A 23,300-nucleotide genomic window follows, 5' to 3' on the forward strand; every position below is an offset into this window, starting at 1 on the left:
ACCTTGTTGTGTTTGCTTTGTTTCAGCGTCAGCTTCAAAACATACCACATTAGTACACCTGAAATCAGGCAAAAACTCAAAGTCGAAGCAGCACACATTGGATCTGAAAAAAGCCTCGGAACCAAAAGATGGTTCATCTTCAAAGACCTTGGCATCAAGCAGCACCTAAGCTGTCTGCATTGAAAGCACATACTCAAATGACTGCGACCAGTACAAAAAACTCTTTGATGACTTCCACATCATCAATGCCAAAAAACATCAAGAGTAGCACAGAGCCACATCAAAAAAAGTTGGAGCCCATACTTGAGTGCTTGCAAGACAAACTAGACAAGGGCCAAAAGACTTTTTTTGCACCCTGCCACTGGGACACTAGGCACCAAACCCCCATCAACTGTTTCCCTTAAGTTTCCTAAAAAGAAGAACACATTTGAGGAGAACATTGCTGGGCCTGAACCAACCCATCAACCAAAGAAGAAGAAGAAGGATAGAGGCACAATCCCTATTTGTCTCCCTCCTTTCCTTAATATTTCACCTCCTATTCCGTCATCACCTACTCTACCTTTAAGGCCAATGCGGACACCCACTCCGGAACACTTACCTTCTAAGCAGCCACTTCTTTCACTAGATCAGTCACCTACTGGTGATGATCAATCTGAGGATTAAAATATCCCATATTTCACGGACCCACAGGGAGATCCCAATGCTGCCTCTGGCCCATGGGATATATATAATACAGACCCACTGAATGATACAGATCTTAACATCTATCCATCCAAACCCTCACCAACAGATGATACAACTACGTACCATGATCTTATCAGTAGGGCTGCTGCATACCACAAAGTAACCCTAAACACCATCTCACAAGAGGATGATTTGCTGATTGAAACGATGAAGATCACAAAAAACAGCTCAAATGCTATCTATGTTCTTCCACATGACATATTTATGCAGCCAGTTAAATCTAGGGTAGTCACACCTTGAATTGAAAGAAATATAAAGCAGGCCCATTGGGCCCATACTATACAAGGGCCAAATCACAACAGATTCATTAGTGGTACACATAGCCAGGAAAAGAGCAAATTCTCAAGGCACAGGGGATGAGCCCCCTACAGATAAAGAGAGTAGGAAATATGATGCCACTGGTAAATGCATTGCAGCACAAGCAGCCAGCCACATTTGTATTACAAATTGTATTGGACTACTCTTCAGATATGATCGTGTCACATGGGATGAAATGCAGAAACTATTGCAACACCTCCCTGATCACTACATCAATACCAACAACGTGGTACACAATTGGTGGAAGAAGGTAGGAATATATGTGCTGCTAGTAGATGGCCAGGTGCAACCTATAGTGCTTTATGCGGATGATCTGCTTTTGTTCCTAGCCAACTCGAGTGAAACGCTTCGGGCGCTAAAGATTTGTTAAGTACGTTGGGGAGGATTGCGGGGTTCCGGGTCAATTGGACCAAGTCGTGTCTGTTCCCTGCCAGTCCTGGCAGAGCTGAAATACAGAGTGCGGAGGGGGTTTCATGGGAGTCCAATTGTTTGCTGTACCTGGGAACTCGGATCTACCACGACCCCATGGATCTCCTGGAGGGTAATATAGGGCGCGTGGTGTGCAGCGTTAAGAGCTGCTTTGAATTCTGGGGGACACTCCGCTGTCTGTGGCGGGTAGGATAACACTTGTAAAGATGGTCACTTTACCCAGGCTTCTTTATCTCTTTGTGACACTCCCCATCTCGATCCCGCTTAAGATCTTTGCGCAGCTCACCTCCTTGCTCACAGGGTTTCTATGGGGCAGCGGGAGACGCAGAGTGGCACTTGTCACTATGCAGCGGCCTAGGGTGGAGGTTTTTTTTGCCTTGCCGGACCTTGAGGCCTAATATCACGCAGCGCAGCTCCAGTGGTTCACGAAATGTGCGGCGCGACGAATCCGGGATACGGAGGATTCGGGTTGGCAGGATCTCAGTTTGGACCAGCTCTCTCGGGTGCTGCTGCGGTTGCCAGTGAGTGATAGATCGATTCCCCTTGACTTACGAACGGTGAGGCAATGTTGGAATCGCCTGGCTCGGAGGTCTCGAGTACGGATCCCGTATGTGCCAGAGATTCCATTGCGGATATGTGAGGCACTACCTCATGGTGGTGACTGGAGCAAACTGCGCCAGTGGGAAGATGCAGGGGTCATCACTATAGGAGACTTGTTTGAAGAGGGTAAACTCCTCCCTTTCGATGACCTGTGGGAGCGCACGATCTCCCACGAGGGGACTTTCTCTTCCATGCGGCACTGACAGCCGCCATTAGAAAGCACTGGCGAGAGGGGTTGTAGAGCCTGAGACGCTCCTGGCCTGTCAGTACGTGGTGATGGCAGCACGGACAATCAAGGCGGTTACATGTCTCTATAGGCGGATTACACATGACTTGCGACAACCGTTGGTAGACTTACGCTGTAAATCGGAAACAGACTTGGGGGAGGCCATTGGGGAGAAGCAATGGGGAGAGATACTAGAACGGGCCTGGAAGGGCACTAGGAACGTGCGCTTTTTGTTAATTCACTTCTATGTACTGCACAGGGCCTACCTTACACCCGGGAAAATCAACGAGTACTTTGGTGTATCGTCCATCTGTCCAAGATGTAACCTGGAGGGGGAGGGTTCTTACATATGTTTTGGGAGTGCCCATGCCTGGGAGAATACTGGAGAGGGGTGAAGACTGAACTGACCACAGTGACGGAGAGAGAAGTAGCATTGACGCCTGGTTGTTGTCTGTTGCATTGGTTCCCACATACTGCTAAGACAAAAGTTACTAGTAAATTTATCGACTTAGGGTTAGTACTGGCAAAGAGAGAGCTTACCACTCATTGGAAGTCAAAGAATACCCCCAACCTTCTGAAATGGAATAGGAAATTGGTGAAAAGGGCGGAGAGTGAGGGAACCTGCAGGCTACGAATGGCTACGCACACAGGGAATGAAAGGTCGATGGAAATAGCACGTGCCTGGATGGCATTGGTGAACCTGATGAAGCACCCGCCTGAGGATGCGGACAACGCGGTGGGGGAGAGGGGTGAAGCACTGGGTGACTAAGTCCAGCGATTTCACGTATACTTGTACATAGTGTGGGGCCTGGGAGGGTACTGTTGCGAGCTCCCTTTCATCCTTGCCATGATATTGATCCCTGAGGTCTGGGAAGTGAGGGACATAGGACATGGTGGATGCACTAGGTAGCCACAAATGGATATTTTCTTGAGAGAGCGGCATGCCTGAGGGGGTGGGTTTTTCCTGGGAGTTTGGGAAGAGGGGGAGTGGGGAAAAGTATGATGGTGGGTGGTGTAATAATATGTCTTTAGGAATCAATTTCATTTGTACCGAATCCGATTTACAGGTGGCATTTGCACGAGGCATGCCATTGAGATGTTCATTTTAGGAGGTTCTCTGGGGCAATCACACGCAACCAGACACAGGGAGGGGAGGTGGTCCAGTGAGCAAACATACCTGTTACCCAGCCGATGAGAGGGTCGACACTGAGAAAGGAAGGAGGACCTTAGCAAAAGAGTGGGGGGGGGGGACCTGTACTGGACTGTAATTGAATTGCTTGATCATTTGTTGTGCCCTCCGGGATGTTTTTCTCATGATGTCACATTTAAAAAAAAAAAATCAATAAAAATCTGTTTACAAAAAAAAAAAAAAAAAAAGAAGGTATGTATATATCTAATGCCACTATACAATGTGCCCTAGACTCTGCAGACAAAAGCACCCGTGAAGTTAACACCAGTGTGCTTATCAGACATCATGCATGACTCAGAGTCTCCAGGTTAGAACCGGATGAACAACAACACCTGCTCAATTTATTATTTGATGGACAACATTTATTTGGGCCACAGGTGGCTTAAATGCTTGAAAAGTTAAAAAAGACACTGAAACTGCTAAAGCAACGGGCCGTACAAACACAACAACGTGGTTCCTTTCATAGTGGTCAGTACAGGGGTAGGGCCAGAGGGTGTTCCTACTCTGACTCCAGCACTGGACCTAAAGAACAGGGCTCCTATCAGAGTCAATTTACTGAGGGTTCTTTGTTTTAAAAAATGTATAGAAATAGAGGTAGAGGCCAGGCAACCACTACCAAAACCCCCACCCCTCCAAAACAGTGACTAGCCACACCTCCCCAACCACATATATCACAAGTTGGGGGAAAGTTGAAACATTTTTATTCACACTGGCAGGACATCACCCCAGACCTACAATTACTATCCATAATCAAAAAAGGGTATTGTTTAGAACTCAAACACCACCGACAATACCACCAAGAACACAAAATATGCCACAAGTGCCACAAGAACATCTTACCCTTTTACTGGACATGGTTCTATCTCTCCTTTAAATGGGGCAATAGAAATTGTACCCTTACCACATGAGGGACATGGAGTATTCTCCCTTTATTTTCTCATCCACAAAAAGGACAAAATTCCTAAGACCTATCCTAGATCTCAAGCCACTCAACAGTTACATCTCCTCAGAACACTTTTACATGGTCACACTGCAAGAAGTGATACCACTACTACAGCAAGGAGATTTCACAACCGCATTAGACCTCAAGGGTGCATACTTCCTTATTCCTATTCATCCACCACACTGCTGTTATCTACGTTTTCAACTCTACAGGCAACACTATCAAGGTGCTACTCTTCAGGGTCACTACAGCTCAAAGGGTTTCATCAAATGCATTGCAGTAGTGACGGCTCATCTCAGAAGGAAACGAGTACATATTTTGCCCTATCTAGACGGTTGGCTCATCAAAAGTCCAAACTACCAACAGTGTCTTCAAGACACTCAGAAGGTGATCAACCTTCAACACAAACTAGGGTTTACCCTAAACATACAACAGTCTCAGCTGCAACCATTGGAAATTCAGCCTTTCCTAAGTGCAACTTGCAATTTTGTTACCGCTAAAGCATATTCCAGTACAGAAAGAGTGCAGAAATGCACAGAAACCAAACCTCTTTTCATCCACAAGCTAAACTCACAGTAAAAGTAGCAATGGCGTTTTTAGACATGATGTCTTCCTGCATAGCCTTATGACAACATGCACGCCTACATATGTGTCCCCTTCAGCACACTCTCCAATCTCAATGGTCTTAAGCGGAGGACATCTCCAAGATTGAGCGTGGGTAGGGCCAGCAATTCATTGCTCTCTGCAGTGGTGGAACAACCAGGGGCGGCTCCTTTGCTAAGGCAGAGTGTCGGCCACTGCTCTCAGAGCAGTGGAAAAGGGGACTAATAAAATGATAATAACAAGGTTCATTGCTGCAGGGCTGGGTTAGGGTAGGTCGGGGATAGTGGCACAGGGGCGAAGAGTAGTTCATGCACACTAAGTGTGCATGACTGCTTGGCCAGCCGTCTTGGGCCGGTCAGTCATGCGCACTTTGCATGTTCCCCACTAAGCATTAAAACACAGCCTGGTGAGGAACATGCACAAGCTCCCACTGCCTGCCTGAGCGCCTGTGTACATCACTTAGACCAATCACAATGCTGCATTGCAGCATTGTGATTGGCTTAAGGGAGCCTGTGTGCTTCTGGGACTCGTCAGCAATGACGGAGGAGATACAGAGGCAGCCGTGAGGAGGTAAGTGGTTTTAAAACAAATATTTTGTTTCCCCCCCGTTCCCTGCCAGCCGCCACTGGGAACAACAGCAACTTGTTGCAAGGCCAGTCCTTCAAAGCCCCAATTCCTCAAATCACCATTACCAAAGATGCATCCCTTCAGGGATGGGGAGCACATAGGGAAGATCTCACAGAAGCTAGACAATAGCTCAAACACATCTTCATATCAATCATCTACAGGTACCAGTAATTCAGCTAGTTCTCAATGCTTTTCACAGTCACCTACACCAAAAAGTAGTACTTATATGAACAGACAATATGACAGCAATGCATTATATTAAAAAATACAATTTCCTATCATTTACTATGGAGACTGATATCTTGAAAAGCAAGCCCTTTGTGGTAATAGAGTTTCAAAAAAACAATGGTTCACTAAGGCAATAGGTCTCTGAAGTGTTTTAGGAAAATCGCAATAAGTCCTACATGTTTATAGGACCCAGCATTATACAGTGTATCATTGGCAATTATAGGGCAGGACACATTTTAACATTGTCATGGAATTTATTTATTCATTGCAAAGTATTTCATTTCTACATTTTTTAAAACTTTTTGATCTAGTGCTCACAAGTAAGTAAAAAAATGTGCTGTGGTGAGTTAGAAGACATTAAAACATACATCGAGTTAAACAACAAGAGGAGATTCCTTTTGGGCAATGTGTTATACAATAAAATAAGGAGTTAGGTTGTTCTATGGTCAACGGCGTTTCAATCTTATGTATTTGAAATCATCATCAGGACAGGTGTGTGAGCACCTAATATTAAGAGCCCGGCTGCACCAGCCGTGTGGTGGATGCAAATCAAGTGAAGGCACATAGTATTCGGCTTACAATAGGAAGCCCGAGGGGGCTATCAATTTCGTCATGCGGCTGAAGTCTACGTGAGAATTGGCAAGAAACCGCATGTAGCAGGTTCCTGTTTGGGTAATTGCTGGCTCAGAATAGATCATAGTATTTTTGGTGATTAATCATGTATGGAGTTATTCAGAAGGCTGGGCGGTAGCTCCAGTATCCAAGGAAAAGCCACTGAATTACATGACATTTTGTAAATCTGCCCGACAGTCTCAAGTATGTGCAAGCCAAGGCACTTTATGGTACACGTTATTTTGGTAAATCATTATCGCTGACACATAGATCTTTAAAAGAATGCGTCACTTTTCTCCCAGTCCAGTGCTCTGTTTATATCCTTTAAGAGTGACAAGGACCAAGTGTTCCTCAGAATCTATGTTAATCAATGCTTACGTTTGTAAACTACCAATGGCTTCTCGCTAAAGAGTATTGTATATGGCAAATAATGCCTGTTTATGCTTACAATGACCTACACAAGTTGTAATTCAAACGTCTGATTTTCCTGTGACCCCCACAGATGTACAGGAGGAATACTTCCACAAGATAAAGGACTTGATTGAGGAGATGTATGAAGCTTACCAGAAGCCAGTCTATCTTATTGGTCATAGCCTTGGCTGCCTGTATCTCCTACATTTTCTAACTAAACAACCACAGGAATGGAAGGACCAGCATATTAATGGCTTCATCTCTTTAGGGGCGCCCTGGGGTGGAGCTGTCAAGCCATTATTGGTGCTGATGTCAGGTGAGGTATCTTTCCATTGTGTAGCTTGATCATGTTTTTGTTGGTATAAGATGTGGATGGATAAGGCCCTGCTTAAATAAGGTGTCTTCACATGCTCAAAACATACCCTCATGAAAAGGTAATTTGCATCAATTATACATGTAGTAGGTCTTGGAGCCTTCTTCCTGTGCATATTTCAATAGTCACTTTATGGTAGGTACTCACATGAAACAAATATGCAAAAATCAATGAAGTACATATTTAGCCATAGGTGATGGCTAAATATGTACACCCTGGATATGTTCACCCAGGGTGCTTGACTCAAGTCAAGAACCCTGGGTGTACATACCCAGAGAACGTTGAGTGGAAGTGGCTTGGCAGTTGAGAGTTGTGGTCGTAGTCCCAGGCAGTTAGTAGTTGGGATTTTCAAGCCACAAGAGCTGGAAGATAGAGAACTGGCATACAGAAATATAACCGCAATATTGAAATGGGTATGCTTGTTGAATTCAAGTATCTGAGATTCAACAACTCAAGATGTTGCAAAAAAAAGTATAGAAAGCCAAAAGGTAATAACAGTTATTGAGAGAATGTTACAGCACAGGTAGTGCTTAATTTGTAAATAAATAAATAAAATAAGTGTCAGAGCCCTCGTCAGGTGGCCACTACAGCTTACACTATCCATTGCCCCTGCCAGCACAGCCCATGACATACAAACACAGCAACTAACCATCACACACCTACAGGTCTGACAATTCAGACTATTCCAGACCACCAATGCTAGAAGAATGGCTTGAGTGGCAGGTATTAATACATTTTATTGTATATTGAATGAATACAAAACTGTTGTTGTGCTCATCTCTAAACAATCAAACAGCCCCAACATGTACCAGACTGTTATAAGTGTTGGCAATTAAGTGCCCGTGCCAAGAACCGGAAATCACCAGCTCAAATTAAGCACCGAACTGGTATAGTATAGAAGCAATTAAAATCCAATACAAGACAATATAAAAGCATATTGCAGTTCTGCTGGTGATGACTGGTCAGATAGCAGAAAGCATTGAGCATACAATTTGAGCTGAGAGTGCCATGTATACCACAGGCATCAAAAACATGGTGATGGACAGAATGCTTGATTTAATCTCAGCCACTGGCAATTGCTCTGGCTGCATCTCTATTCATCATTTTAACCCACCATACCATCTCAATTTGGATCCAGCCATATGCAAAACATTCTAGACCCTGCCCAATGGTAACAGTCCAGCCCGAATTTCCAGGCCTTAAATGCCCAGACGTGGGTCCCATGCTCACTGTGCCACTGGAACCAAGCTATGTCTGGCTGATAAGCCCTAATCAGGGTGAAACCAGTCCTGGGTTGTTTGTGTTGCGGTTCAGGGAGGACTTGGCCTGGCGGTTTGGGCTGGACTGTTCCGATTGGAGCAGGGTCAGGACTGATTTGCACTGTCTGGGTGCACACTAAGGTGGCACGGTGGGTGAAAAACGATCCGGTGACATCAAGCCAGATGCGAAAAGACTCCTTCTACATATAAAGAAAAGCCTTATATCAATAGTCACTTTCTTCTAGAGTGGACCAGTTCCCAACTACACTCAGTTAATAGGGAAAAGACACTCTCCACTTCAGTATCATGAGATCTTTATTTTGAAGGATACCACCTCAGACAAAAATGTGAAACTATTAGATCTGTCCAAGACTCTTAATGTTACAACAGGTGGGCATTCTGAACCCACCAACACCGGTAACAAGATTGACTAAGAGGAAACCTAGCTAAAGAGCCCTCTTTGGTGCAGACAACTTCTCTCCCTTATTCGCCATTAAAAAGGTAATTTGTACTATTGGGCCTAAGTCACCACCTGGGGCAACACCCCATACTGTCCTAGCTAGGCTTTAGAAATGTGACACTATTCTCCAATTAGCTAGGGAGAAACAATCTTTAACATATGAGGTCATGGCCCTATCAATATTTCCAGAATTCACACTTGTGGTCCTGGAGCCCTCCTGAGAGTACCTGTCCCACAAATGCAAATTGAGGCAAGTCTGCATACCGTATGCTATGCTCTACCCTTCAAGACTGAAAATCATGCACCAGAACAAGCCCCATGTCCTCCTAACGCTACAGAATGTCACTCTCTTTGTAAAACAGATTGCCTCCTCCTGAAATGGACTCCCAACATACACTGAATGAATACCTGGGTGATGTAAAGTGATGTTCTTCATTTGAGCATCTGAGACCATGGACAGTATGTTATTTCCTACAGTGAGATGATCTACTGATGTGGCTCTAAATGTATACATGTTTGTTCTGATAACTCTTCTACTCTTGATCTATGCTCAGATACAAGACCTGGATATGGTGGACTTACATCTGGGTTACTGGCCCATGGTTTTTACCACTGCATATCATGTTCACTGCAGCTTTATAAGACTTCTTATCCCTACTGCCCCTCCATTTTAGGCGGTGCTGCTTTGACGTCTATCATGGCACCCCCAGGGGTACCCTCCTTCACCAAGATTGTTGACACACGTATTGCATGTGGTACTGTTCTCTCTCATTTTTGTTGGGTCTTTTGTTTGGTGGTTTATATGGGAGTTTTCTGGCCGGGTGGGGTTGCTAGTGTGGGAGGGTCTTTTAAAGAGGAACTCACAACTGGCAGAAGCAGTTTCAAGATGCTCCATCTTTCTCTGCAGGGTTTCTATTGCTATGACTTGTCACCAGAAGGGCCATCAGGTCCGCTATTGTGTATCTACTATACTACTTAATATCTAGATTCGGATGGCCAACGGGAGGCAATCCGTACATTTTCTAACCTGGAATGTCAAAGGATTCAATCCTCATAAGATCAGACCAATTCCAGCTTCATTGGACTGCCACAAGATTGATGTGGCATTCCTCCAAGAAACAACTCCTGAGCTCGCCTACTTCTATGGTAGCAGTGGAGAAGGGTGGGTATCGTACATTAGCCACTTTCACCTCATATGCTATTGGAACCACTAAATTCAAATTCAGGAAATCTTGAGCAGTTTTGTCGGTTTCATGGACAACCTTGATCACACTACAAATTATATAAAGCCTAATATCATGCTATTTAGCCCTAAAAATACTAAAAGTGGAGCCTATCACATTAAAGGTACCTTGCTTAGCAAGGTCAGGACATTCCCTATTTTTTTTTTATAAACATTTTTATTGAAAGAAAAAGCAAAAATGTAACATAAAGCAGCAATGATATAATAATGAAGTCTGTGGCACAGAAGTACATTGATCAAAACAGTTGAAATCTGGGAAGCATCGTTCAAACCCCATCCACTAGCCATATTAATTATTCGCTGGTGACCCCATCGGATAATGTACACATAGTGGGGTAATTTGGGCAACAGTATCCGCCCCATTCATGTTTCATACGGGAGTGACTCCACTAGGCAATGTCAGGTAAGGGCACATCATCAAGGCCAGAGATATTCAGCAGTCTTTGTCGCTCACGTCGTAGTTCCACAGTAGGGGACAAGCAGATGCTACCTCTATATCTGTTCCAGATCCCCATTTATGATCCTATTACTTAGGGCAGCCCCTGTTTTTAAAAACATCTTTCTCAGCGATCATAGCTCTATCCATATCAGCTGCCCAGTCGCGTAGAGCCGGGACCACCCCCACTCCCCATTTCTGAGCGATATTCAGTTTTGCAATGACCCACCCCAGTGAATCCCGTGTTTGCTCAGTTTGTGTTAGATCAGTAGCTTCCCAAATATTTAAGAGGCATAGCTGGGGAGAAGCCTTCAGCGCCTTGCCACCTGTTCTCGCCATGTGTTGTGTGACCTTGCTCCAATAGGACTGCACTGAAGGGCAATCCCAAAGGACATGGAAAAAGGTTGCCAGCTGTTGGCATTGCCGGAGACAAAGGGGGTCATCCCGTTTACCTATCTTGACCAAGGTCCCCGCGCCTAAGTATATCCAATGAAGGATCTTCAGTTGGACCAGGCACAATCTCATTGAGATAGCCACTTCTCTGGGGGAAGCCAGGGCATAACGCCAGTCCTCATCCTCTAAGTCCCCCAAGTCTGCCTCCCAACTTTGTCATAGGCGCAGTAAAGTGTCCGGGCGATTATTTAATTGTTTTTTTATATGTGACGGATATGGCCTTTTTGGGCATAGCGTCAAGAATCAATCGATCCTCCAATGGAGAGGCCTCAGGTAGTGGGACATCTTTAGGCTGATTTGTAGATATCAGAACACCTCAGTCTGGGACTAATTGGTATTTAGACTGTAGGTCTGCAAATGTTGCTAGATGTCCTCCCACCCACATGTCGCCCACCGTTGAGATACCTATCATATCCCTCCTGTCAAATCCCGGACATTTGCTGAGCTGTCCCAGCAGGTCTGGTTCCCAGAGTGGTGTGGCTTTTGTTAAGTTTGTTATGCCAGCCCCATTTCCTATTCACCCCGTGCCAGACCTCCACTGTGCGAGCCGTAGGTCCCGTGAGATTGAGCTTGCGAGGGTACGTGTAAAGTGCTCTACTGTAGCCCCTCCTCCTCAGAAGCCACTGATAAGTCCTGAAGTTTGGATCATCATAATCCCATGCACCTACCTGTTGACAGCCACCAACTGGGACGCCTGATAATAAAGCCTGATTTTGGGTAATGCGATACCCCATCGTACCACCCCATCGTCAACTTTTTCATAGCAATGCGCGGGCCCGACCATCCCACAGGAGCTCCCGCACTACACTATCTATACTGGCAAAATAGGTGTCAGGGATAACATTAGGGGTGCTTTGCAACACGTAGAGGAATCATGGTAGTGCCAACATCTTAAAGAGGGCTGCACGTCCCAAGAGAGTAAGGGGGAGGTACCGCCAACATCTGATATCAGATCGAAGACGTGTGAGGGGGGCAAGTATGTTCAGTTCATAGAGTAAGGTTGGGTCTAGAGTTATGTAGACGCCAAGATACTTGAAGCTCTCAGTTGCTACCGGCATGTCATACCCTCTAGGATTGTATGGCGGTGCACCCCACAATACGTAAAATTGGGACTTAGTCCAGTTAATAGTGTACCCCAAGTGGGCACCGAAGATGTGGAAAATATGGAGAACATGTCGGAAAGAGTGAGAAGGCGAGGCCATGTACAGGAGGATATCATCTGCTTATAGGGAGATACGGTCTTCATGGTCCTCGGTCCACTTCAAACCCCTAATCCATGGGTCCCCACTGATCCAGACTGCCAGGGGCTCTAGTACTAAGACAAACAGTAAGGGGGACAGAGGACACCCTTGTCTAGTGCCCCTCCCCAACACGAATTGTCTGGAGACATGTTTGTTGACCGCCACATGTGCGGTTGGGTGGCATAGAGCAATCGAATCCACTTTGTGAAGTTCGGACCAAATCCCATCCTATCCAGCACTGCGAATAGATAATTCCACTCTATGGTGTCGAACGCCATTGATGCATCCAACGACAGTAATGCAGCATCTTCTCTGATAGTGTCATGCCTGCCCAAAACCCCATTCAACCATCGTAGGTTGAGGGCAGTATTTCTCCCCTGCATGAACCCAGTTTGATCAGGGTGTACTAGTTCAGTGATGCAGGGGATAAGCCTGTTGGCCAACAATTTCGCCAATATTTTCACCTCAACCGTGAGGAGCGAATTGGTCTATACGACCGACAATCGTCAGGCGGCTTCCCTTGTGTATGACCATGATGGACGCTGTCCTAACCTAAGCTGGTAGTTCCCCTTTATCAAGGCTCTCAGTATACAGCAAGTGAGGAGAGAGCTTAGCAGCCATTGGCTTCAAGAATTCCATGGCTTTTCCCGAGCGGACTTCTTGAATAGATTTCTGAATTTCAGCCTCTATGATCGCGGCCTCTAGGGAATCTCGGTTATGGTCAGACAGATGTGCAACCTTAATGGTCAAAAGAAGGTCTGCAGCTGCAGATGGTTGGACTGTCGTAGAGGACGTATACACTGACGAGAAATGAGAGGCAAACATGTCTGCAATCTGTTGGGGATCCGTGATTACAGTATCATTGACCCCTCTAACTGAGTGCACCCATCTGGACAGTTGTTCTTTTTTCTCCAACCAGGCCAGGAGTTTACCCGTCCATTCACCATGCTCATATATCCTATGCCGGGTGGAGGCGTACCGTGCCCTGGCTGCCTCCGTCAGAAGCTGCTGATAGTTGAGACGAACCATCGTAAGAGAGTGTTGCATCTCCGGGTCAGGGGTAAGTGCCAGGTCTCTTTCCCGGACCAGAATTTTGTCCTCAAGTTCTGTGATGCATTTAGTAAGTTCCAGCTTGTGGCCGACCATCAACGACAAGGCTCTACCTTTCATGACAGTGCCGAATGCTCCCCATAAGGTACAGGCTGAGGCAACAGACCCTACGTTCTCTTTGAAATAAAAATCAGCTTCCTTAAGCAACGCTTCTTTAATGTGGGGTACCTTAAGCGCCCAAGGATTGATAGTGAGGGTGGTATGCCACCTGGGTAAATCGTGCGCAAGGGTCGTGAGGACCGGGGAGTGGTCGGAGATCCCACACGCAAGGCACATGGATTCCGTAAAGGCTGGTATATCTAGAGCGTGAGTGAGCACATGATCGATGCGTGATTGACTATTGTGGGCCCCAGAATAAAATGTAAATTGCACGGTAGTTGGGTTAAGCCATCTCCAAATGTCACCTAGGCCCATGGAGGACAAGAATTCCGCCAACTGAGATCCCCCGAGGGATCCCCGCGGGGCTGTAGGCGATCCCTAGCCCCATCTAAAGCTAGATTAAAGCCCCCCCAGCACTAACAGACCTAGGGGTAAATCAAGCAAGAGCTTGCCAAGGTCACACACCGTGAGACGCTGCAGCCCAGGAGGAATGTATATGGAAACTATGTTGAGAGCCTGTCCGTCCCAGGTCCCAGAGAGCGCTACATATCTGCCCTGTGCATCCGACCAGACCCTATTAATCATATATGGACATCCTCTACGTATGAGAACCCCCACCCCACGGGAGCTCGATGTGAATCCCGAATGAGCGGCTAGGGTATAACCCCATCTGTTTAATGCGCCGCAGGTATTTCCAATTAAATGTGTCTCCTGGATAAGGACAATGTCCGGCGCCTGCTACTTTAAATATTGGCAAAAAAGGAGGGGTTTGGCCCAACGGATTAGAGGGTAGGCAGGGCCAGTTATACTACATAAGAAAAAAATTACCTATACCTCTAGTGACTTCAACACTTATTCATATGAAGTAAGATAAACGAAAATTAATACGTTTACCTAAGCAGTAATTTCTGCCTTTTATTTATTTTTTAAATTAATATCTTTGATCACAAAAAGAACACATAATGAACTACACGAAATACCACATTAGTACTTACACAATGAAAATGAACAACATGAAAAATGTGTTTTGACATACAATTACAAATAAACTCATAATAATCAAACATCGAAGCAACCAAATGAAATGTCACAAAGAACAATCATTATATACACAATCCGAAATACAAAGTTGTCATACAAATTGATGAATTAGACAACTAACACCCTTATATTTGGAATAAATCAAATCCTCTGAAATATCAGGGACACAAGGGGGTATATTTGCAATATTTAACCAAGGAGTTGAGTTCCTTTGTCTGCCGACGCGTTTCGAGTGCCGGTTAAATCAATTGCCACACTCTCATCAAGGCTGGATTAGTCTTTCTCACGAACAGACTGATTGTGACAAAAAGGGGGGGGGGGCGGGGGTTGGGGAAAAAACAGAGTTTAGGTTTTTATTAAAAAAGGCGCTTCCCAAAGCCCTAATTCTTTCTCTATCTGCACAAGTTGGTGGTCACATACCTGCATTATGCCGGTTAAATGTAACCATCAGCAATATGTAACAAGCAGTGGTTGCCAATCTGCAATAAAATACATTATGAATAATTTAGCTCATGAGGTGTAATTCTTTTGTCTGATAGCTATGTCTGGGGACAAGGAGGGAAAAAAAAGGGTTACCTGGTTTTCAATATTGCGTGGCCAAGACGATTTATAAACAGTAGACAGCAATTGCAGATCTTTACTTCTGCAAGAGAAATAATACATGCAGTTTCGCGGTGTCTGTTTAAATGAGTTTAAAACGTGACAACTGAGCACAAATTATTTACTCACTCAGGGAGAGGGGCCCAAAGGCGTGGCCCCACAGAGGAAGTGTTGTAACAAATGACGGTCCTTCACTCTCTTTAAAAAAAGTTTGTGGCTGCAGGGGCAAAAAAATTTAAGGGTTTGTAAAAATCGTTTTTGGCTGAAAGCACTTGGATTCAAGTGCAAACTATGTTTTGCTCACCTAATAAAGCTTCAGGCTCGAGGTTTCAAGTGGGGATTTGTCTCCATTATTGCTAGCAGCTCGCCGAGCTGATTGACACATCATGTGATGGTGCATCAGTGTCACATGATGCGTTTCTGACCAATCACAGGAGGGGATGATCTCATTGCATTTGCAATGACTTCTGGGAGATGTAGTTTATTGAAGTCATGTGTTTCAATTCATTTGCCCAAAGTAAAACTTTTCAATATCACAGGTCGGTTGTGTTTTCCAACATATCGATATTGATCTCATTTTTACTTTATTAGAGAGATACAGGTCCTGAAGCTGACAGCAGCGCCATATTCTTGATTACAGCTCATGAGCCATCTAAGCTCTGTTTAGCTCGCTCATGCAGTTGAGGCCCTGGTTGATGCTATCGAATTTCATAATTAAATATGCCTCTTTCCGCAGTAGAGCGGTCTCAATACATGTAGATTTTGAGTCAATCCATGCAAGAACTGTCCAACGCAGTTCATTTTCGCTGTGTTCAACAGCTAGAAAGTGTTCTACCATAGGCGCTGTCAGGACTTTTCTCCTAATTCGAGATTTGTGCTGTATAATTCTCACATTAACCTGTTGGCTTGTCTTTCCGATATATATTTTATTGCAAGAGCATACCACTGCATAAATGACGTTCTTAGTCTTACAATTTGTAAAACTTTCATGTCTCCATTTTACTCCATTGTGTACAAATAGACTTCCTTCTATAGTAGCTGGGCAGGCCACACAATTCCCACACTTGTGGTGCCCACAAATGGGTTTTAAATTCCACTTGGTGATCAAATCACTCTTTGGTTTAGGGGTGTAACTGTCTGCTCTTACTATCTGCTGGCCAATGCTGGGATTCTTGCGCATGGCGAAAATGGGTTTAGCTAAGGGATGTTCCAAACTTTCAAGCAAATGCCAATTCCTTAAGATGATTTGTCTGAATTTATTGGTATGGGCCCCATATGTTGTAACACATACGAGTTTGTCCATTTCTGTCTTTTCCTTTTTCTGTAACAAATTTTCCCTAGGAGTGAACCTTGCTCTTTTTTTGGAATAGTTAAGGAGTTTCCTAGGGTAACCCCTCTTTTCCATTTCCTTACATAATGACAGTGCGTGGTCCTCAAACTCTGCCAGATCTGTACAATTTCTCCTAATCCACAACAGCTGCCCATGAGGGAGGTTCTCCTTTAGGCACTGTGGATGCGAACTTGTGTAGTGAAGTATAGTATTCCTGTCTGTCTCTTTTTTATAAAGGCTAGTTGTCAATTTTTGATTATGGGGACATACTGCAACATCAAGGAAAGTCATCCTTGTTTTGCTAAACTCGATGGAAAAATTGATATCATTGTGCCTTGAATTCAACCAGTCATAAAAATGATTCAACTCGGTCTGGCTCCCCTGCCACAGGAGCCAGACGTCGTCAATATACCTCAGCCATTGGTGCATGTTGTTTTTAAATGGATTGTTGTTGTGTATAAATCTCTCTTCGTACTGGGCCATATACAGAACCGCCATTTCCGGCGCATAGGGACAACCCATAGCTATGCCCTTAATCTGTATAAAAAAATCTCCCTCAAACTTAAAATAATTGTTTCGAATGGATATTTCAGCCAATGTCATGATAATTGATGTGGGTACCCTGTGTGGTCTCTCCCTCAAGTCCAAGTAAAGTTCCATCACTTGGAGTGCCTCATCTTGGGGGATTTGGGTATACAGGGATGTGACATCTAATGTCACCATCATCTGTATGCCATCATCAAATGTTGTTCCCTCCACTTTTGTAATAAAGTCTGTTGTGTCTCTGAGATAAGATTTGACACTGGGCAAGAATGGTTTAAGAAAAAAGTCGATATATTTAGAGACTGGCTCCAAAACAGAGTCACAGCCTGAAACTATCGGTCTGCCTGGGGGCGTTTGGCTATTTTTATGTATTTTCGGAAGAAAATACAGTACCGGGATTCTTGGTTGTTTTTTATTCAAAAATTGGAATTCTTTTGGACCCAGGAATCCTTCATCTAAACCATTTTTAGTAATTTTGCCCTGTATTTCACGAGTGGGGTCTTCTCTCACCCGTCTGTACCACTCGTGATTCTCAACATGAAGTTTACCCTCATTTAGATACATAGTTTGGCAGAATCATGAAGAGCTCTAACCACGTTTCAAGGTAGATCAAAAAACCGATTCATAGGTTTCTCAGATACCTCATCCTCTGACTCTTCACCCGATTCAAGGCCTGGTAATTTTACTAAACAAGGGCCTTCCAACAAGCCTTTTTTAGCCAGGGGCGGAGGGTCAAGGGTCCGATTCAAACAGCCCTGGGAGATGCGAACACGCAGCACGTACTACAAAAATTAGATAACTCAACTATTGTAAACCTGTCAAACAAACAACTCACAAAAGACGAAGAAATTATTCTGTCTCTAGGGTTAAAGTTTGTCCCCAAGAGACATACCGACTTCACAAAGTTAAAACTAGAGGCTTTGGATTTTTGCCGTAAGATTCGGTTAAAATCCTATTTTGCCGGGACTGAACCAACATCAAGTCAAGAGACGACTGGCCTATGAGTGAAATCTAACTTCACTCCCACTCAGAATATACCAAAACAAATCTATGCCTTTGAGCAAGTAGTGTTATCCTCTATCTCTAAATTGGAAAAAACTAAGGGCTTTGTACAGAACAATATTAGGAGAGGCCAATTAACAGCTATTAGTGACCTAAAAGCAGACCCCTCAATTGTGATCAAGCAGGCGGATAAGGGCGGGGCAGTGGTGATCTGGCCCCGCACTATGTATCTAAATGAGGGTAAACTTCATGTTGAGAATCACGAGTGGTACAGACGGGTGAGAGAAGACCCCACTCGTGAAATACAGGGCAAAATTGCACAAATAACTAAAAATGGTTTAGATGAAGGATTCCTGGGTCCAAAAGAATTCCAATTTTTGAATAAAAAACAACCAAGAATCCCGGTACTGTATTTTCTTCCGAAAATACATAAAAATAGCCAAACGCCCCCAGGCAGACCGATAGTTTCAGGCTGTGACTCTGTTTTGGAGCCAGTCTCTAAATATATCGACTTTTTTCTTAAACCATTCTTGCCCAGTGTCAAATCTTATCTCAGGGACACAACAGACTTTATCACAAAAGTGGAGGGAACAACATTTGATGATGGCATACAGATGATGGTGACATTAGATGTCACATCCCTGTATACCCAAATCCCCCAAGATGAGGCACTCCAAGTGATGGAACTTTACTTGGACTTGAGGGAGAGACCACACAGGGTACCCACATCATTTATCATGACATTGGCTGAAATATGCCTTCGAAACAATTATTTTAAGTTTGAAGGTGATTTTTTTATACAGATTAAGGGCATAGCTATGGGTTGTCCCTATGCGCCGGAAATGGCGGTTCTGTATATGGCCCAGTATGAAGAGAGATTTATACACAACAACAATCCATTTAAAAACAACATGCACCAATGGCTGAGGTGTATTGACGACGTCTGGCTCCTGTGGCAGGGGAGCCAGACCGAGTTGAATCATTTTTATGACTGGTTGAATTCAAGGCACAATGATATCAAATTTTCCATCGAGTCTAGCAAAACAAGGATGACTTTCCTTGATGTTGCAGTATGTCCCCATAATCAAAAATTGACAACTAGCCTTTATAAAAAAGAGACAGACAGGAATACTATACTTCACTACACAAGTTCGCATCCACAGTGCCTAAAGGAGAACCTCCCTTATGGGCAGCTGTTGCGGATTAGGAGAAATTGTACAGATCTGGCAGAGTTTGAGGACCACGCAATCTCATTCTGTAAGGAAATGGAAAAGAGGGGTTACCCTAAGAAACTCCTTAAGCATTCCAAAAAAAGAGCAAGGTTCACTCCTAGGGAAAATTTGTTACAGAAAAAGGAAAAGACAGAAATGGACAAACTCGTATGTGTTACAACATATGGGGCCCATACCAATAAATTCAGACAAATCATCTTAAGGAATTGGCATTTGCTTGAAAGTTTGGAACATCCCTTAGCTAAACCCATTTTCGCCATGCGCAAGAATCCCAGCATTGGCCAGCAGATAGTAAGAGCAGACAGTTACATCCCTAAACCAAAGAGTGATTTGATCACCAAGTGGAATTTAAAACCCATTTGTGGGCACCACAAGTGTGGGAATTGTATGGCCTGCCCAGCTACTATAGAAGGAAGTCTATTTGAACACAATGGAGTAAAATGGAGACATGAAAGTTTTACAAATTGTAAGACTAAGAACGTCATTTATGCAGTGGTATGCTCTTGCAATAAAATATATATCGGAAAGACAAGCCAACAGGTTAATGTGAGAATTATACAGCACAAATCTCGAATTAGGAGAAAAGTCCTGACAGCGCCTATGGTAGAACACTTTCTAGCTGTTGAACACAGCGAAAATGAACTGCGTTGGACAGTTCTTGCATGGATTGACTCAAAATCTACATGTATTGAGACCGCTCTACTGCGGAAAGAGGCATATTTAATTATGAAATTCGATAGCATCAACCAGGGCCTCAACTGCATGAGCGAGCTAAACAGAGCTTAGATGGCTCATGAGCTGTAATCAAGTATATGGCGCTGCTGTCAGCTTCAGGACCTGTATCTCTCTAATAAAGTAAAAATGAGATCAATATCGATATGTTGGAAAACACAACCGACCTGTGATATTGAAAAGTTTTACTTTGGGCAAATGAATTGAAACACATGACTTCAATAAACTACATCTCCCAGAAGTCATTGCAAATGCAATTAGATCATCCCCTCCTGTGATTGGTCAGAAACGCATCATGTGACACTGATGCACTATCACATGATGTGTCAATCAGCTCGGCGAGCTGCTAGCAATAATGGAGACAAATCCCCACTTGAAACCTCGAGCCTAAAGCTTTATTAGGTGAGCAAAACTTGGGGGCATATCAACAAGGGCTTTATCTCTGCTTTTTTGGCTTTAAAAGCCAAAAAAGCAGAGATAAAACTAGCACCCTATCAACAACAGGGTGCTAACACGCAAATTTGCATGTTAGCACCCTTTTACTCTACGCTTCCCCTTGCATCTCTAATGAGATGCAAAGGGGGCGTTCCAGAGTAAAATAATAGGAGAAATGTCGCTAAGCGACATTTCTCCTATTATCAAGAATGTCGCTAACCCTGTTAGAGACAAAAAAAGCCGCGCTAACCGCGGTTAACGCTGCTTTTTTACATCTGCTAATTTTCAGACTTAGCCATGATATCCTATGGAAGGAGGATATCATGGCTAAGTTTGCCTGTCCCTATCAACAAGGTAACGTGTGATCATCGCTGGGTTTCCAGCGATAATCTCACGTTAGCCTGTTAGCGTGTAGATTTTTATCGCTATTGAGATAAGCGTTGCTAATAGCACGCTATCTCAGCGATAAAAATTCACGCTAGCCGGCGATAATTATCCTCACGCTAAGAGCGCTGAGCAATAATTATCGCCGGTTGTTGTTGATATGCCCCATAGTTTGCACTTGAATCCAAGTGCTTTCAGCCAAAAATGATTTTTACAAACCCTTACATTTTTTTGCCCCTGCAGCCACAAACTATTTCTAAAGAGAGTGAAGGACCGTCATTTGTTACAACACTTACTCTGTGGGGCCACGCCTTTGGGCCCCTCTCCCTGAGTGAGTAAATAATTTGTGCTCAGTTGTCACGTTTTAAACTCATTTAAACAGACACCGCGAAACTGCATGTATTATTTCTCTTGCAGAAGTAAAGATCTGCAATTGCTGTCTACTGTTTATAAATCGTCTTGGCCACGCAATATTGAAAACAAAGCCCCCCCTTTTATTCCCTCCTTGTCCCCAGACATAGCTATCAGACAAAAGAATTACACCCCATGAGCTAAATTATTCATAATGTATTTTATTGCAGATTGGCAACCACTGCTTGTTACATATTGCTGATGGTTACATTTAACCGGCATAATGCAGGTATGTGACCACCAACTTGTGCAGATAGAGAAAGAATTAGGGCTTTGGGAAGTGCCTTTTTTAATAAAAACTTAAACTCTGTATTTTCCCCAACCCCCCCCCCCCCTTTTGTCACAATCAGTCTGTTCGTGGGAAAGACTAATCCAGCCCTGATGAGAGTGCGGCAATTGATTTAACCGGCACTCGAAACGCGTCAGCAGACAAAGGAACTCAACTCCTTGGTTAAATATTGCAAATATACCCCCTTGTGTCCCTGATATTTCAGAGGATTTGATGTATTCCAAATATAAGGGTGTTAGTTGTCTAATTCATCAATTTGTATGACAACTTTGTATTTCGGATTGTGTATATAATGATTGTTCTTTGTGACATTTCATTTGGTTGCTTCGATGTTTGATTATTATGAGTTTATTTGTAATTGTATGTCAAAACACATTTTTCACGTTGTTCATTTTCATTGTGTAAGTACTAATGTGGTATTTCGTGTAGTTCATTATGTGTTCTTTTTGTGATCAAAGATATTAATTTAAAAAATAAATAAAAGGCAGAAATTACTGCTTAGGTAAACGTATTAATTTTCGTTTATCTTACTTCATATGAATAAGTGTTGAAGTCACTAGAGGTATAGGTAATTTTTTTACTTTAAATATTGGAGCACAATTCCCCGCTTGAGCTTATCCCCCAAGCTGTTAACGTTTCATGTAAGGAAATTAAGTGTTAAAAGCGGTCCCATGTGCTAGTAGATAGTGGTACAGTGTAGAGCCAATAATCAAAGTATACATCAATGCACACGGAGCAAGAGTGGAAAATGTGCGGGGGTCTACAACCTGACAACATGGAGGACTGTGTATACGGAAATGTGGGTAACCTGGTAATTGTGGCCCTACGGTCTTCCCACGTTCCCATTGGTAAAACGTTACAAATGTGCCCATGGACATAGAAAGCAATAAAGAGAACAATTGCTGCCAAAAATAACATGAATCAACAATGAAAAGAAAAACCAACATAATCATCATGTCTAAACAAAAGCTAAAATAGTCGAAACATACCCTCCCGTCCCCCCCTCCCTGCACGATGTGCACAAAACCACCCGCCACCCCAAACTTGCAAAGTGCCTGTTGCCCACCCTAAACAGTATTGGAACCATTATCCAACCCCACTCCCTGGATCAGCATTTCATGATAATCCTTGTAACCCCTGCCTTAGTGTACGGATCAGTCACACAATAAGCAATATTTATCACAGAAGACAAACAACAAATAATGTATTCAGCACCCCGGAAGCAAACACCAGTGTAGAGCCAGACATAAGGAACTTACATCTCATAGCTGGCCAAATGGAAGTCAAATGACGCCGGGATTAACAGCGCCTATATAGTTTTCAAACCACAAGTCAGATTAACCAGGAGTAGGCCTTACCAAACCATCGGTCACTAATCTGCGTATCAGAGGCTTCACCTGGTGGAGACCCCAGTCGCTGGCTTGGCCTACCTTTATTACCAAGTTCTCCAACAGGTTTAAACGGGCGTTTGCCAACAGTTCACCAGCCGTCGAGCCAGTCCCATGCATCCTCGGGTCTAGTGAAAAAACATGCTTTCCAGTCAAACTCAACTTGCAGCTTGGCAGGGAACATCATGGCATATTTGATTTCTCGGTCCCGCAGTGCACGCTTCACGTCAAGGAAGTTACAGCGCTGTTTCTGAACCCACAGAGTGATGTATGGAAAGAAAGTGACTTTGCGGTTATCAATCACCAGTG

The 23,300-nt window shown here is 43.9% G+C and overlaps 1 protein-coding gene across 1 annotated transcript in view; it reads left to right on the forward strand.

The window, feature by feature from the left end:
* Positions 1-23,300, forward strand: part of LCAT (lecithin-cholesterol acyltransferase) — a 474,689-nt gene that overhangs the window by 425,300 nt on the left and 26,089 nt on the right. The window contains exon 5 of the mRNA XM_085638505.1: positions 7,022-7,246. Within this exon, the coding sequence (XP_085494631.1) occupies positions 7,022-7,246 (225 nt within the window). The remainder of the gene's footprint in view (positions 1-7,021; positions 7,247-23,300) is intronic.

Source organism: Triturus cristatus, chromosome 12 (assembly GCF_964204655.1).
Source record: "Triturus cristatus chromosome 12, aTriCri1.1, whole genome shotgun sequence".
Taxonomy (NCBI): Eukaryota; Metazoa; Chordata; class Amphibia; order Caudata; family Salamandridae; genus Triturus; species Triturus cristatus.